The sequence below is a fragment of the Chrysoperla carnea genome, chromosome 5, assembly GCF_905475395.1.
Source record: "Chrysoperla carnea chromosome 5, inChrCarn1.1, whole genome shotgun sequence".
Classification (NCBI taxonomy): domain Eukaryota; kingdom Metazoa; phylum Arthropoda; class Insecta; order Neuroptera; family Chrysopidae; genus Chrysoperla; species Chrysoperla carnea.
This window is the reverse complement of record NC_058341.1, coordinates 19195483-19211697: the sequence shown is the minus strand read 5'-3', so window position 1 is coordinate 19211697 and position 16215 is coordinate 19195483. Positions and strand designations below refer to the sequence as shown.

General features: G+C 28.4%; 4 protein-coding genes across 4 annotated transcripts; 2 read left to right on the top strand and 2 right to left on the bottom strand.

Annotated features, from left to right (window-relative positions):
- The first annotated feature begins 1659 nt into the window (after positions 1 to 1659).
- LOC123299743 (short/branched chain specific acyl-CoA dehydrogenase, mitochondrial-like) lies at positions 1660 to 5366 on the top strand. The gene is made up of 7 exons (XM_044882072.1): positions 1660 to 1793; positions 2005 to 2104; positions 2185 to 2285; positions 3753 to 3959; positions 4022 to 4192; positions 4615 to 4923; positions 5028 to 5366. Exons 1-7 carry the CDS (start codon positions 1761 to 1763, stop codon positions 5346 to 5348), a joined length of 1242 nt encoding a protein of 413 aa, XP_044738007.1. The 5' UTR covers positions 1660 to 1760; the 3' UTR covers positions 5349 to 5366.
- A 426-nt stretch (positions 5367 to 5792) lies between these two features.
- LOC123299932 (short/branched chain specific acyl-CoA dehydrogenase, mitochondrial) lies at positions 5793 to 8952 on the top strand. The gene is made up of 7 exons (XM_044882355.1): positions 5793 to 5837; positions 5906 to 6014; positions 6126 to 6226; positions 6973 to 7179; positions 7238 to 7408; positions 7466 to 7774; positions 8617 to 8952. The coding sequence occupies exons 1-7, from the start codon at positions 5802 to 5804 to the stop codon at positions 8929 to 8931; spliced, it is 1248 nt and encodes a 415-aa protein (XP_044738290.1). The 5' UTR covers positions 5793 to 5801; the 3' UTR covers positions 8932 to 8952.
- On the bottom strand, positions 8882 to 10196 carry LOC123299934 (protein FMC1 homolog). The gene has a single exon (XM_044882357.1). It carries the CDS (start codon positions 10194 to 10196, stop codon positions 9882 to 9884), a length of 315 nt encoding a protein of 104 aa, XP_044738292.1. The 3' UTR covers positions 8882 to 9881.
- An 8-nt stretch (positions 10197 to 10204) lies between these two features.
- Positions 10205 to 11272, bottom strand: LOC123299933 (SRR1-like protein). The gene is made up of 2 exons (XM_044882356.1): positions 11040 to 11272; positions 10205 to 10880 (listed from the first exon to the last, which is right to left on the bottom strand). The coding sequence occupies exons 1-2, from the start codon at positions 11174 to 11176 to the stop codon at positions 10205 to 10207; spliced, it is 813 nt and encodes a 270-aa protein (XP_044738291.1). The 5' UTR covers positions 11177 to 11272.
- Positions 11273 to 16215: the final 4943 nt, after the last annotated feature.

Here is a 16215-nt window from a genome sequence, read left to right as displayed (position 1 = left end):
GAAGAGCAAAAAGGGGAGTGTAGTGAATACACTTTGCATTAATGCGTGATTTCATTTTATATTAATGCAGGAATAAGTTAATAAGAACAACTACCCTTTGAGATCCAATTATATCTCAGTAAATATTAATAGATTAATAAAAATAATTATTCACAAATTCTAGAAACTGTGAATACGACAGAAAGCTTTCACAGAAAGCCATTTTCCTAATCATATACTAAACCTATTATATGTGTAGCCTTGATCACCCGTAGCTCGAAAACTTTTACTAGTTTAAACTTTTGTGGCCGTGAGAGCTTTTGATCAGAATGATCCAAAGAACATATTAAAGTTTCACAGAAAGCTATTCTTCTCTATAATATTGCAGTGTCCTTTAAAAACTAAATAACTTTAAGGTTGAGAGCACACTATAAAAAATTCTTTTAGTGCGTGCGCTAGTTGTTGGACTCTCTTAGAAATGTTCTAGCAATGTGTACCCAGCATAAACTTTATTATTTGTATATCAAATGTTAATGTATGTGCAAAAATACATAGGTCCTATATAGATAAGGAAAAAATAATAATTAAAATTTTTCAAAATTTTTGAATTATATAAAAAAATATAACATTTATATTACCTACAAAAAAAATTCCGTCTGAAATTGATCGCATTTTTAGTCTATTGTTACTATTATAATTAGACAAATTTTTGCATTTTATTTTCTATTTTCTATATTTTTATACCGCGTAAATTTGAAATATATCAAGGTATACTAAGTTTAGTACGCTTAAAAATAATGATGCTATGCGAACAAAATTTTGGTATAGGAGGTTGTCCGTCCGTTCTATTGTCTGCCCACCTATCCGCCTGTTAACACAAAAGCTCAAAAACGAAAAAAAATATCTAGCTGAAATTTTTATAGCGTGCTTAGGACGTAAAAAGTTAAATCGAGTTCGTAAATAAGCAACATAGATCAATTAGAACTTGGTTCCGTAGGACCCATCTTGTAAGCCGTTAGAGACTGAACAAAAATGTTCCTTGTACAAAAATTAACAACTTTTGTTTACCCGTGAGAGCGGAAATTAGGCGAAAATTATATAGTATGTATTATATGGGAATGTCAGTTTTATATGTGTGACATGTATGTATGTGTGGCTATCTTTCTTTACTCTTACATGACGTAAAAAAGCAAACGATTGCGTAATTATAATCAACACTGTCTATACATGGTATTTAAACAATTAACTCAGTCAATTGTTTGTTTTCAGTTGTTAATATTTAGAATTCGCCAGAAGCGTAACAACTAGAATTTTCCAAGAAAAGTTAAATAAATTTTAAAGTATCTTCAATAAATTTCAAATTGCGAGTACTCAGTTCATTTTGTTAGAATACTTGGATACATATGCGTTTGGTAAATTTTAATATTTTAATTATTTTTATGGGTCAACGTAATTTGTAAAAAACTTCCCCCTAATTGCTACTGCAAATATTTCTTTATAAAATTATATAGTTTAAAATATAATCTGTATAATATACAAGTAAACAAAAACAAACAAAAAATATTTTATAATTATCAGCTGCCCTTATAATAATTATTTATTAACTATCACTTTTTAATAAACATCAATATGTAATTAAAAACACATCGTAAAATACGTATTTACAAAAAAGAGATAAGAAACATCATTTCAAAAGTTATAAATTCATTGAACACATCAGAAAAGATTTCATTTGCTAATTTTATTTTGTACATAATAATAATTATAATAAACGAACAAAAATGAATAATTTACGACAATTAATCCATAAAACTGTATGCACATACTTGTATATTACATAATTTTACTAAATTCTTGGAAAAGTTTCATTCTGATAATTATAATTTATTCTTTTTTATATTACCGCCGTTTCGTTTTTAGTCAAGTCTTCTTCACGAGTATTACTTTTACAAGAATTTACTAAAATTAAAATTTAAACGATCGCAAAGTTAATCAAAGTTTTTCTGATTAAATTCATTTTTCTAGAATATTCGAGTTTTACGAAAATATTCTCAACAATGCACTACAGAAGTACCAAAACCAGTTACATTTTTAACAGATGATGAAATTATGATGCGAGATACTGGTAAATATTTTTTTTTAATTTTATTTAAACTGGTATTAAGTTCAAATGTCATATCCTAAATTTAATATAACTTTTTGCAGCTGCTCGTTTAGCAACAGAAAAAATTGGACCGTATGTACGACAAATGGAAAATGAAGGGAAAGTACATGATTCTGTTTTAAGTATGCTCTTCGAAAATGGGGTAATTTTTTATTTTTTTCTATTATAAATCGATTAGAGAAAATTTTATTCAGCGTGTATAAAGTATTTGCATGTACAAATTGAATGTCCGAAAATTCAGAAATCTTTAACGTTTAACCACATAAAGGAAATAGTTCATTAGTTTCGCAGTTTTCGTCCCCAAAATTTAGGCAAATAAAAAACTTCGAGCATTTTTCTTAACGTTGGCAATATGTTTTTGAGTTCCACAAATCGTAAAGATATTTTTGTTTGTTATTAAATTCTAGACTAAATGACTAATTTTAAAGAAAAAAATGTACCTTTTTATATTAGCAAATTTCCGAAGGAAATGCATCTATTGATTTGTATTGATGAATAGAATTTTGAAAAAATTTCTTCAAATGTTCATATCGATCCCATAGCTAATAAATGCGGTCGCAATTTAAATTCGATTTGAATAAAATTTGGTATCAAGAAGGGTTTTGGTATTTGAAAGGTCAAGTTCGTTAATGAGAAAAATCTACAGATAAACAAGTATTTTTTTATCAGTTTTAAGCAAAAAAAGTATCGCAAGATTTTTTCTCTTTACGCTTAGTTTTCGAAATAAGATTATTGAAAAATAAAAAATACAATATTCGATTTTAAAAAAATGTGTTTTTTTCAATCTCTGAAAGACTTCGCTTAGTTAACACAGATCATGCGCTACGAATATTTTTTTCTATATTAAAATACAAAAACTTTTTTGTTTTTCCTAAAATTACCAACTTTTTAGAGTTTCACAAATCGTAAAAACTATTTTTTTTCGTTATTAAATTCTAAACTTTGTTATTGTTAAAAAATATTTTTTTGCTATTTATTATCTTAACTTTTTGAGATGATGTAACAACTATGAATTTGTTTATCACAGAGAATCCATGTAGCCAAAGTTCACTTTAAGTTAAATTAAAAAAATCTTGATTAAATTTAGAAGGATAATAATTTTTATCGGATCATTTTAAAAGAGCAAAAACTGGCAGCAAATCTTTGCATTTTATTACTATGATAAGATATGTTACGACAGATTTCAAGAGATAAGAAAGAGCATCAGTTTTTCAACGATTGAGTGCTTAAAGCTTCTTTTTAATAAACTGTTAATTATTTCGACGAGCTCGTTTTTTTATTTTTAATATTTCAAAAATTATATTACATCACGTTTTTCATGATAATTTTTTTTATCTTTTATCAATCAATAAACATCTTTTATCAATTAATTTGACCTATCATAAATCTATTCAAACAAGATCAACCAAACAAACCGAATCGAAATTATAAAGTAATTAGCACTAACCTTCCTTAAACATTTAAAACATTTCCAATTTTTAGGTCGCGTTATGTTTGCTTGACTTTTTTAGATAATTTGAAATCAGATAAATTTAAAAATATCCAATTTCTAAAAAACCGAATCATTTTTTTTTCTTTATTAAATCTTAAAAATATTTTTCGATTTTAGTTGATGGGAATAGAAATTGATCCCAAATACAATGGAACGGGTAGCAAATTTATGACCTCAATGTTAGTCGTTGAAGAACTTTCAAAAGTGGATGCAGCCGTAGCCGCTATGGTTGATATCCATAACACCTTAGTATGTAATTTAGTATCAAAACAAGCAAATGAAGCACAAAAAGAAAAGTATTTACCATTATTAGCAAGCAAATCGGTAAGATTCTAATTAAAATTTAACTCGTTACATAATTTATAAGGGTCAAATGCTTTCCATAGGTCGCAAGTATTTGTATTAGTGAACCCAGTGCTGGAAGTGATGCCTTTGCCATGAAAACCACAGCAAGAAAAGAAGGTAGCGATTATGTAATCAATGGATCAAAAATGTGGATATCCAATTCGGATATCGCTGATGTATTCCTGGTTATGGCAAATGCTAAACCTGAAATAGTAAGTTATTGCCATTTTTTTATTTACACTGCTTCCGCAATATATTGATATGTGTCGGTGATTGAGCTTCAAAAAAGTTTTCATGATAAAGAAAATTTATCACAGATTCTGTTTATGCAAAAAAAACTTTACCTTACGGCGTTTTCCAAAAAGAAAACATTAAAAACTTTGGTTTTTGATATTTTATTACATTTACGTTGTACAAATTGCCTAGTTTACGATAATTTTAGAGCATATTCTTAGATTTACGTCATACAAATTGCCTAGTTGACTAGTTGACTATAAAATATATTTCCGTGATTCAAGCTTTTATGTATAATCATATACGGTTTACTCAGGGGAAAAAACTATTTTTACGTTTTAATTAAATAAAAGCTTGTAAATTTTTTTAATTTTTTTTTTTAAATATAATAATTTTTTAGGGTTACAAAGGAATTACATGTTTTATTGTTGAACGAAACACACCCGGTTTAACCGTTGGTAAACCTGAAAACAAATTAGGAATCGTTGCATCTGGAACGTGTCAAGTACATTTTGATAATGTTCGAGTACCTGAAACAAATATTCTAGGTAAATTCGGTGATGGTTACAAATATACAGCGGATATTTTAAATGAAGGACGAATTGGAATCGCAGCTCAAATGTTGGGTATAGCCGAAGGATGTTTTAATGCAACAATTCCATACACATTAGAGCGTAAACAGTTTGGAGAACCTATTTTCAAATTCCAGGTAAAAAAATTTAAAATTTTCCAAATTGCAACGTCAATGAAATCGTAATCAAATCAATCTTCTAATTTGCAAAAAATCAATATATAAATTGTTTGATTTTCTAGGGAATGCAATATCAAATTGCCCGGACAGCAACTGAAATTGAATGTGCGCGTATGATGGTGTACAATGCAGCACGATTACAAGAGCAGGGTCTCGAACAAGAAGTTCGAAAACATGGTGCTATGGCGAAATTATTTGCATGTGAAGTTGCACAAAGAACTACAATCAACTGTATTGATTGGATGGGTGGTGTTGGTTTCACAAAAGATTTTCCACAAGAAAAATTCTATCGTGATTGTAAAATTGGTTCCATATATGAGGGAACATCGAATATGCAATTGAGTACGATTGCGAAGTTTATTGAAAAAGAGTTCAAACAATAAAATTTTAAATAAGTAAAATTTGTATTTTTTTTTTACATTTTTTTTAATAAAAGATATATTTTTAATATATTTGTTTGGTATTTTATTTTAATTCGTAATAATATTTAAAAAAAAATAATAGACATTTCGTTCCTTTTAAATGTTATTAGTTCCCACACCAATGTTTATCTGTTATTTGGATCACATATAATGACGTTCTTTCTGCACGGATCAAATATATATTCATATAATTTTAGCGTTAACGTAATTGGTTTGTTTTGGAAACGTATGCATGGGGACCAGCCTTTATTCTCTATCACATTCTATAACTATAGAAAAATAAGGATAGCAAATTCAATACACATTTACTATAGAATATTAAAAAGAGATAAAATATTTGCGAAATTTTATAAAAAGGCGAAAGTTTTAGGAAATTTTTATAATAAAAACAATTATTTACAATTGTTATCGAAAATGAACAATTTACAGCGATTAGTTTTAAATAAATACGTAAGTTTTATCATTTATAAACCAAATTTTTATTTATAAAAGATAATTTCTCAAATTTAAAATTTTAGAATTTTCGAATACTTCGAAAGTTTTCACAACAATGTACAACAACAATAACAGAACCACCAAAACCAATAACATTTTTAACAAATCAAGAAATTATGGTCAAAAATACTGGTAATCAATCTTATTTATTTATATATTTTGATAATCATTATAATTTTGTAATAATCATCAATATACAAAGGTCAATAAACAATTGTTTATTCAAATTATTTTATTTTTCAGTTGCGCGTTTGGCAACTGAAAAAATAGGTCCTTTGGTCCGGCAAATGGAAGATGACGGGAAAATACATGAATCTGTTTTAAATATGCTTTTCGATAATGGGGTAAATAATTATACAGACTTTAAAGTATTTATCGTTTGTAATACAGAGGTTATGTGTTTCATATCGAAAATCGATATTGTTTTTTCCAATCTATAGACTTTTAGATCCTCCCCCTTCAGACTTAATTGTCATAGAAGAAGTCCCAGTTGAAGAGCTGTAGACAATTTGCTACTGGCTGATGTTAGATTAAAAATACTTAGGTTTAAGTGGCAGGAAACTGATAATGCAACCCCTTTTATTTGTTACGTTTTTGGATTATTAGTCTTTTTCGCTGTATGGAGAGACGAACATCAAACCGTCTTCCTGGCAGCTAAAACTAAGAATCACATTAAACGCTGCTTACAGCAAACGAAACAAGAATACTATAAAAATATTTGAAACGAAATTTAAAAAATTTAAAGTTCGTTGAAGAATATGGAGCACTCCTCTATAATGCTAGACCATCCCACATGGATCACTGAATTCAGGGGAAAATCGATTCCTTAGAAGTGACACTTAAAACATGATTTTTTTAAAAATCTTGGTTTAAAAGTCGAACTCAATCCGATTAATAGAAAGATGATTTTATTCATTTTGGCTATTAAAATTAATTGAATAAATTTCCGAATCAGTGGACGAGCTCTCAGCTTTAGCTTATCGCTAAATAATCGCTCAGTCAGCGATAATTTTAGCAAAATGCGTCCAATAAAAGCATTACTGAATTTATTTTTAAAAAAATTTGAATATTCCAATTTAATTATTTAAAGTTGATGGGTATTGAAATTGAATCAAAATACAATGGGACCGAAAGTAATTTTATGAATGCAATTTTGGTAATTGAAGAAATTTCAAAAATTGATCCATCTGTAGCTGTAATGGTTGATATTCATAATACGTTAGTTAATAATTTATTTCGAAAATTAGGTACAGAAGAACAAAAAAATAAGTACTTACCATTATTAGCATCGAAATGGGTAAGAAAATCAGTTCCGTCTAGTACTGAGTCATATTCATTTTTAGTAATTCGTATAGGTTTCGAGTATTTGCATAAGTGAATCTGGATCTGGCAGTGATGCATTTGCTATGAAAACAACAGCCAAAAAAGATGGGAACAGTTATATATTAAATGGATCGAAAATGTGGATATCCAATTCAGATATAGCTGACGTATTTTTAGTTATGGCAAATGCTAATCCTGAAGCTGTAAGTATTTGTTAATTTCACTGCAAAAATGTCTCTTAAAAAATTTGATAATTTCAGGGTTACAAAGGGATTACTATGTTTATTGTTGAACGCGACACGCCAGGTTTAACAGTGGGTAAACCTGAACGAAAATTGGGTTTAAAAGCATCAGGAACATGTCAAGTACATTTTGATAATGTACGCATACCCGAAACAAATATTTTAGGTAAATTGGGTCATGGATATAAATATGTTGCATCAATTTTAAATGAGGGACGAATTGGTATTGCTGCCCAAATGTTAGGTTTAGCTGAAGGCTGTTTTAACGCAACAATTCCATATACATTAGAGCGTAAACAATTTAATGAACCCATCTATAAATTTCAGGTATATAATAAATTAATGAAAATGCCACACAACCTCTATAGACCAATCAGTTTAGACGAAAAAACTTTAAGGTGAAGAATTTTTTTGTACCTCGATCTATGGGTCATAAATGGGCCCAATACTCAACAAAATGGGCCAGAAACATATACACGAGGGTTTCCGGAGTCGCTGATCACTATTCCGAAGTCAGAATTTCGATGAACTTCCTCTCCTTGCGGTAATTCGCCCCGCTGGTCCAAAATAACAATATTATGTAAATATATTCAACAAAATGGAGCAAAAAAGTATACTCGGAGGTTTTTGGGGTTGCTGATCACGATACGTGACTTGTGTATCTTTCTGTATTTTGATTATCGACACCTGTTCTGTACTTCTTTGTGTATCGAAATCCTGACTTCGGAATATTGATCAGGGTCCCCGAAAATCCCCGAGTTTACGTTTCTGGCTCATTTTGTTAAATATTTTTAAAGTTTTAAAATTTTCAAAAATAATTTCAGAAACGGATTCTAATAATTGGCCTATTTGGTCCATAGCAATGACCAAACTTTCTAGCGGCACCAAGTTAGATGTAGATTTTGATATATGAACCTTGGCCCGATAGGCCGAGGTACAAAAAAGTTCTCTTTGAAATGCTAAAATGATTCGTCTGCTATAGATAATAGATAAATAATTTAAAAAAAAGTCAAATTTGGCATAAAATCTATTACTTAACGCCTTAAATAATCAGAAACCTTTCGTATGATTGGCCAAAAAAGTCATTTTACCTCATATTATTACGTTCTGTAGAGGTAAATATTCCGGAGTTTAGAAAAATATAATAAACGCAAATTATTATGTTTTAGTCAATGCAGCATCAAATTGCACGGATCGCTACAGAAATCGAATGTGTTCGATTATTAGTATACAATTCAGCACGATTATTAGAAAATGGTGTCGATGTACAAAAATATGGAGCTATGGTTAAATATTATTCAGCTGAAGTTGCACAAAAGGTGACAATTAATTGTATCGATTGGATGGGGGGTGTTGGTTTCACACAGGATTACCCACAAGAAAAATTTTATCGTGATTGTAAAGCTGGATCAATTTACGAGGGTACTACCAATATTCAATTAAGTACAATTGCCAAGTTTATTGAAAAAGAATATAAGCAATAATAAATAAAATTTTGGTTTGGGTGTTTGATGAGATAAAAAATTTAATTTAAGAACGTATTGTACATAATTTTTATTTTTTATGCATAAATATATATTAAATTTTTTAACGATTCTACTTAATTCTAAATAAAATACGCTACATCGTCACTTATGAGGGAATACGACGGTTTGGGTTTCTCTACCTCTTTGGGGCTATCCAGAGCTGGCGGACTAGTGGAAGTAAGGGACTATTTCAGGAAAACGAAGCCAGCGAGTTTGCTAAAAACGAAATCAATAGGCATCCGAGAGTTCCGTTTGAGAACTGAAAGCTGCTCCTTGAAGAGGATACCTTAATAAAGGCCAATATTAGATGGAAGGAGGAACGCAATTGTGGTATTACCAGACAGATATGGTTTCAGTATAATCGTAGGTGTTTCGAAGATCTTATATCGCTTCAAAGAGCCTCTATTAGCAAAATTGTTACGGCTATTACAGGACACTTTTTAGGCGGCAGGCACGCATAACGCCTGAACCTGACAATGTATCACGACTATTGCAGGAGTTGTCACAGTGGAGAGGAAGAAGAAACGATGTCTCATCTACTCTATCACTGTTCAGCTCTTGCCTTGAGGAGATGGACTCACTTGACCCAGCCTTTCTTTGAAGACTTCTTCATGAATGAATTAAACTACACACATGAGCGTTATCAGCCCTCAAATTAAGTTGTGGGAAGACCTTAAGCTACAGCCCAAATTAGAAGTTTATTTAAAACTTATTATTCTTCGAAACTAATTTTTTCTTACTTTGATACGTATTTTATGGAAAGCCCCATCCCAAGATCGCGAATAATAATTTAAAATCAGTCTTTTCCTTGTAATTTGAAAAATTTTTAGAAAATTATATTCTGAATAATTTTCGTGTTAAAAACGGTCGTATTCCCCCTCCTTAACGTATTTGTGTCTACGGACACACTATTTCGGATCATGTGGTAATTTAAATCCAACTATATTAGCAGTTTCCTCAATTGTACGTTCACCTCGACCATGATACTCACTTAAAATTTCACCATGGATTCGTAAACTTTTCAAATAACATCGATAAGTATCAGCCATATATTTCATTTCTTCTTGTGCCTTACAATGTTGTTGATCCGTTACACGATTCCTTCGATATTGCGATAAAATAAATTGCATTTGTAATGTTTCACGTATTTTCGAATTACTTGTAATTTTCCGTAATTCCGATGTTAATTGTCGTAATGATTTCATTGCAGCTGGTAATTCCATTTCTATTATTATTGATTTGTTATAAATTCACAATCTTCTTCGGGGTATGTTGGTTCTTCAATATTCGTCCAAAAATCTGGATCAATTAATCGTAATTTATCCTCTTGGAAAATATGTAATGATGTATCGTTAAAAATTTCCGTGTATTTAAAAGTATTTATCATATATAATTCATCAACATACGGTGCAATATTTAATATATATTGTGCTTCGTTCGATAAAATTCGCGTTGGAGTTGTTTCCACAATTTTATTAAAACTATTACCAATAATTAAACAATTTCGTAAATTTTTCGGACTCCAATTTGTGTACAAAAAATTATTTGTTAATTGTTTTGGACAATGTGGAAAGAATAACAAAGTTGGAACATCCGATAAAACTTTACGTTTACCTTCTTCGTTTTGTTTAATTAACGTACAATCGAATTCTTCTAAAATTTGTTTTTCAATCGAATAAAATAATGGATCGTAAAGATAGGTAACGATATTAAATTGATCTTTGAGACATAATAACAACGCAAATTGATAACGTGATATCATGCAATTACTAAAATGTCCTAAACCATATGAAATAATTTCCTTTAATTCTGGATTACCTAAAATATCCAGTCCCTCACGTATTGTTGCTTTTAGTGAACAATAAAAATCTGATTCTAATATATCGTTTTTTGCTGTTAATATTCGTCTAGAACGAAACAAAAATTTAAATTAAGGTTATGTAATCAAATATAAATACAGATTTTCTAATTTTTATTTTCTATTAATAACAATTTTCCATGAAGAAAATATCAATAGGAAAATTTTTAATGATAAATTTTGTAAAATATATTTTTTTAATATTTACCTGACAGCAAATTCTTTATCAATAAGTTCATCTGATTCGAATCCAACTTCTGCTGGTACCGATTTAAAAACTCGACTGTTTCTCTTATATTTTTTTGAAGTTACAAGTTGAAAATCATCTTCTATGGAATTTTCCATATTACACAAAATTTTTTTTAAATATTATTATTTCTTATTTTCGACATTTTTAGTAAATTAACAGGTTTCTCTTTAAAAATATTTTTATGTATATCAAGTTACACCTGCATAAGAGATTTGTACTTAATAATGTATTTTAATTTTAATATGTTTTTCTAAATAAAATTTAAACTTCTTTAAAAATATTTTTAGAGTGGGGAATAAAACTATGAAAGGATAATAATTACTAATTAATCATAACTTATCAATATATTATTATTAGATCATAGATTACTGTTATTAGAGAATTTATAATAGTTTTAATTTGCAATAATCTAAGCTTAGTAATAGTGTTTGTATTTCGCAAAGTTCAATGATTTATTTATCTTGCAATTAATTTTTTAACGCTTGCAAAATAATTTTAAATAATTTCGAATACTTTTTTAATTCTTTTGAGAAATAAATTATTTAATATTTAGGAAAGCTAATCGGGGACAATTGAATACTTTTGGGTAAAATTAATAATTAATTATAGGAACAATTGACAACATAGTTGTTTCAACATCCTATATATACTAGAACTTATATTTCATGACAAAGTGGTATGCTTTTAAAAAAGGGGCATTTTTGAACCTCTCTTATTTGCCCTACCTTTTTGATAAGATTTTTCGTATCTCGATAGACACCGAATAAATTCTATATAGAAAGTTTACATGGGCTAAGCCTATTCTTTTTGAATATGCTTAACCCATTATCTTATTGCCTATTCTTTTTGAATATGATTAGGTATATTATTAAATAAAGCTTAAAATGATCACAATAAAATATTACTAATAACAAACAAATTTTCAAAACGTATGTATCTCTATATATCTATAATGGCTCATGAGCAAACTATTGGTCTAAAATGATGAGAAATCGTGAGTTCGATTCCCAGTCAATAATATATAATTGTATATCGGACATTGATATAAAGTGCGTTTTAAAGAGATTCCTTCGGTCCCTTCTCCTAAGGAACACCCTACGATGAACTTCGCTATAGTGCCAAAGTCCATTATATTTGGAACTTAGCTTACATTTATTATATAGAATGCATTGTCGAACGCATAGGAGACGTTTATCAAGGTCAAAAAATATATTTAGTTAGATAACATATGTAGTATGTTAAATTCATGAGGACCAAGTTAAAAATTACGAACTTTTATTTAGCGAAACAAGAACGGCACCCCCTATGATTAACGCATAATTAAGGAACAGAACCAACACTCCATGCTACGATATCCTCAAAGATTAAAACTTGCGTTCCTTTATTATTTCCAGTATGCTGTCCAGATGGGTACTTTTGTCGTTTACTGTTATTACTACTAATGATACTGTTATTAATAAAGACACCAAGCTAAATACACCTTTTCGTTTTCAAAAATAATTATTTTTGTTTCGGGTGGAATGTTAAAAAATTCTTCAAGTGAGGAATCTTTCGTCAAACGCTGTATTGTATTGCTTGAATTGTTTTTTGGTAACTGCTCAATCCAAGAGCAAATCAGTAAAAACGTCTATGAATATGTTGACAGTGGTCCTACAACCTTAAAAATATTTCAGTTCTATTACTATTCAAAATCAAGGAACATACATTACCTGATGAAAATAATTTTGCGTGTCCAAATTAAACCTTTCATGTATAAAATATGGAGAATAAAATGATATCCTAAAAAATATTTATAAAAAAAAACGAAACACAAACACAGACATATATATTTTTTTTTAAATAAATAAATCATTTTATAGTTCAATTATTTGTTGTTTTTTGTTTTTCTTTTAATTTGTATAAAATTTACATTTAATATTTTACAAGAAAAATGAAAATTAACAATCACAGATATTTGAGTTGAAAAAATAACTCGCAGTAACAATCATGACAATATATATTTATATATTTTTATTAATATATATTATTAAATTCATACTCGAAATAAGTACGAAAAAAAAAACTATAAAATTTACGACAAGTGCATTTTACTATGTATCTTCTTCAAATCTCACCGTACACACACCGACGCACACATATTATTGTCTAAACGCTATTAGAAAGAATTGTTTTCGAAATTTAACGCTACTATTAAAAACTAAATGTTTGCCTAAAAACGTATCCAGTTTTTGTGGTATATAGGTGCGATTCACGCCAAGTTTATTATTTATGGCCAATTTTTATAAGTAATAAGTATTTCAACGGGATGGTTAAATGAAATATATCTTTAAATTTTAATACCAATGTTATTAGTAATATCCTCAGCCCTTTTCCCACCCGTTTGATATTTCAAACACATGAAAAGACAAAAATCCTATTTCAAAAAATCTCATTTAGTAATTAGAAGCTTCTAATGAGAGAAAAATATGATAATGACGGAATTTTATTGCTCAACAGTTATTTTTCCTTGATGATAAATATTTTTCTCCACTAAAATCCCAGTTCAATATAAACACCTTTAGCACCGCTCCGTTTTACAGTAATAGAATTATGGAACAAAAACGGGGGCACTCAATATGAAATGATATTCCTACTTCAAAACTCTCAACGAATGTAAATTTATAGTATCGGCCTCCTGCCTCTTGGGGTCAGTCTTTTCCCTCAATTAGGGCCTATTCTGAAAACAGCTTTTTAAAATTAAAAATTTTAGAGCTGTAATAAGCCATATGTACCGAATACTAAGTAACGGGTACGCCATTTAGTTATCTCGTTATTCGAATTTTTTATTTAGAATATATACAATTAATTTGATTTATACAGTTGGACTATAACTGGCATAAAATCTTAATTAAGAATTGAAATTTTATTAAGTAATATGTATCAAAAGTAACGAATAACGTAACGATACGATAGTAACGGGTACTGATTATTTTAGAAACGAATACATACAGGTACTCAATTTCTCGTTACTTTTACAGCTCTAAAAAATTTACAATTTTGGAACATTAATAAAGATTATAATTCCTTCACTTTTTTTGGTAAGAATTATTATTAAAAAATATAATTACGTAAAAAAAGCTGCATTCAATTCACTTTGTTTACTTATTCGATTTTTATCCCGTCGAAATTCATTTAAATTAACCATGACAAATAAACTTCGATTTTATAATAGCGTTTAGACGTGTAATTAATTAATTAATAATTATTATTAATTTTAAAATCGATTTTAAGCGCATTAACAATCATTTATCATGATGAAAACATTTTTAGCGGGGAAAATATATTTTTCACCATAATAAAAAAGAAATTACAAACTATACGAACATGTGAAGAAAAATTCTTTCCAAAACATTTTCGTTTCAAAGTAATGCATTCATCATTTTATATTTGGAATGCAAATAAATAACCAAAAAATTTTATTATTTATAAATAGGGTATTTAACTTCGATTTTCTCATTCAAATGTTTTTTTTTTTATTTTCAGGTAAATATTTCGAAGTTCTCGGTCGATTTAATCTTCAATTCATTGCTAGTTCCCAGATAAAATAAACCCATGTTTATAAATTTAAGGATTTCACAGAAAAATTGACAGTAAATATTCCAAAGTTTAGGAACGTCTTAATTTATTGTATTAATATATTTTCAAATAGAGAAAATCGAACTCAAATATATTTTATAATTATACCACAATTAAATATAAAAGGTTGTTTTCTGGTTATCTTTAGTCGCTAGTTTTTCGCATATTCAATTTCGCGAAACGTTTGTGTGTTCTGTATACACAAACATACAAATAGAATAAAGACACGAAGAGGTTACATATAATTTGTGTCACTCACATACATAGAGCAGGAGTGTCGGAGATATCTAAAGGATTCGAATTCGAGTTTCGGCTTCTGTGTAATTTTTTCATTTCTTTCTATTTGTTTAAATCAAAAATATAGTACAGTATATGATTCGGTGTTATAATTAGATAAATTCATTATCTCTCTACTTTCTGGAACTTTTTGTTGGTTGAGGTGACAACTTTAGAGATTAGATAAATTTTTTTAAACTCTTTGTTTTAAATCATTTTTCTTATTTCCAATGGTTTTTAGTAAATATAAAAAATTTAAATAATTATATATGTCAGTTATTAATGAATATCTCTTGTTTTTTTAGGTGAAAACTTTTCAAATGTATGACCACAATTCGGAAAAGGACCTATGAATTAAAGTAAATATTATTTTTATAATAAAAGGCCTATTCATGATAAATTTTGTTCTCATTGACTATGCGAAAACTAGCCACAACTTATTTTCAGATAAAAATTGTGTTTAAGTATACATGAAGACAAGACTGAAAGAAGATTAATTAACCAAAACATTTTAAGAGTTATTAACATTTTCTTTCACTCTTGCCTTCATATAAAAAATATTTTTGTACGAACAATTATCTGATAATACTTTCATCGATCCCAGACATATTCACAATTTATCTATCAGTTTGTTTCGTTAAAAAAAAAATCCAGTACAAAAATATTCAAAACAAAAAAGATTAATTCCATAAAAATTTCTTTTAATTGATTTGTTTTCTAAATGGAATGATATATTTATAATTATAAAAATGATTTTTTTTGTTTTTTGAAAATATATTCTTTTGTATAATCTGAATAACTTCTTAAATTGTATTTAATAATATTTTTGTAACAAAATTTAAGACAATTTTTCCATTTTAAGTTTGATAGTTCTGGTGGTGTGCTTATCACATAAACAAATGTCTTGAAGCCAAACACGTCTTTTTAAGGAAAACAAGAGGACTTTTAATTTTAAACTCAACACCAAAACAGAGTCTAGATAGGAAGAGAATTATCAAAAAGGCCGTTTATTTTTCTAAGTGTCAAGATTCGAAATCTGACATAGAAATAACTTAAATAGAATAAGAAATGATTTCCATGCATTTCACTTGACTTTGAATCCATTTTCTAGGTGCTGGCATTCACCGTTTCTGCGTCTTTTCGTATTTATGTTGACATCAGTTGGACTTATTTCTGTATGAAAGTAAAGAAGCGTGTTAAGCCTTCTATTTTCTCAAATTTTTCAGCACCGTACTTCAAACGC

Coding starts and splice junctions, on each gene's coding strand:
- LOC123299743 (XM_044882072.1), top strand. CDS start 1,761: ATGAATAATTTACGACAATTAATCCATAAAACT. Junction 2,105..2,184: donor AATTATGATGCGAGATACTG/GTAAATATTTTT, acceptor AACTTTTTGCAG/CTGCTCGTTTAGCAACAGAA. Junction 4,924..5,027: donor AACCTATTTTCAAATTCCAG/GTAAAAAAATTT, acceptor TTGATTTTCTAG/GGAATGCAATATCAAATTGC.
- LOC123299934 (XM_044882357.1), bottom strand. CDS start 10,196: ATGGAATTACCAGCTGCAATGAAATCATTACGACAATTAACATCGGAA.
- LOC123299933 (XM_044882356.1), bottom strand. CDS start 11,176: ATGGAAAATTCCATAGAAGATGATTTTCAACTTGTAACTTCAAAAAAA. Junction 10,881..11,039: donor GATAAAGAATTTGCTGTCAG/GTAAATATTAAA, acceptor GTTTCGTTCTAG/ACGAATATTAACAGCAAAAA.
- LOC123299932 (XM_044882355.1), top strand. CDS start 5,802: ATGAACAATTTACAGCGATTAGTTTTAAATAAATAC. Junction 6,015..6,125: donor AATTATGGTCAAAAATACTG/GTAATCAATCTT, acceptor TTTATTTTTCAG/TTGCGCGTTTGGCAACTGAA. Junction 7,409..7,465: donor CAAATGCTAATCCTGAAGCT/GTAAGTATTTGT, acceptor TGATAATTTCAG/GGTTACAAAGGGATTACTAT.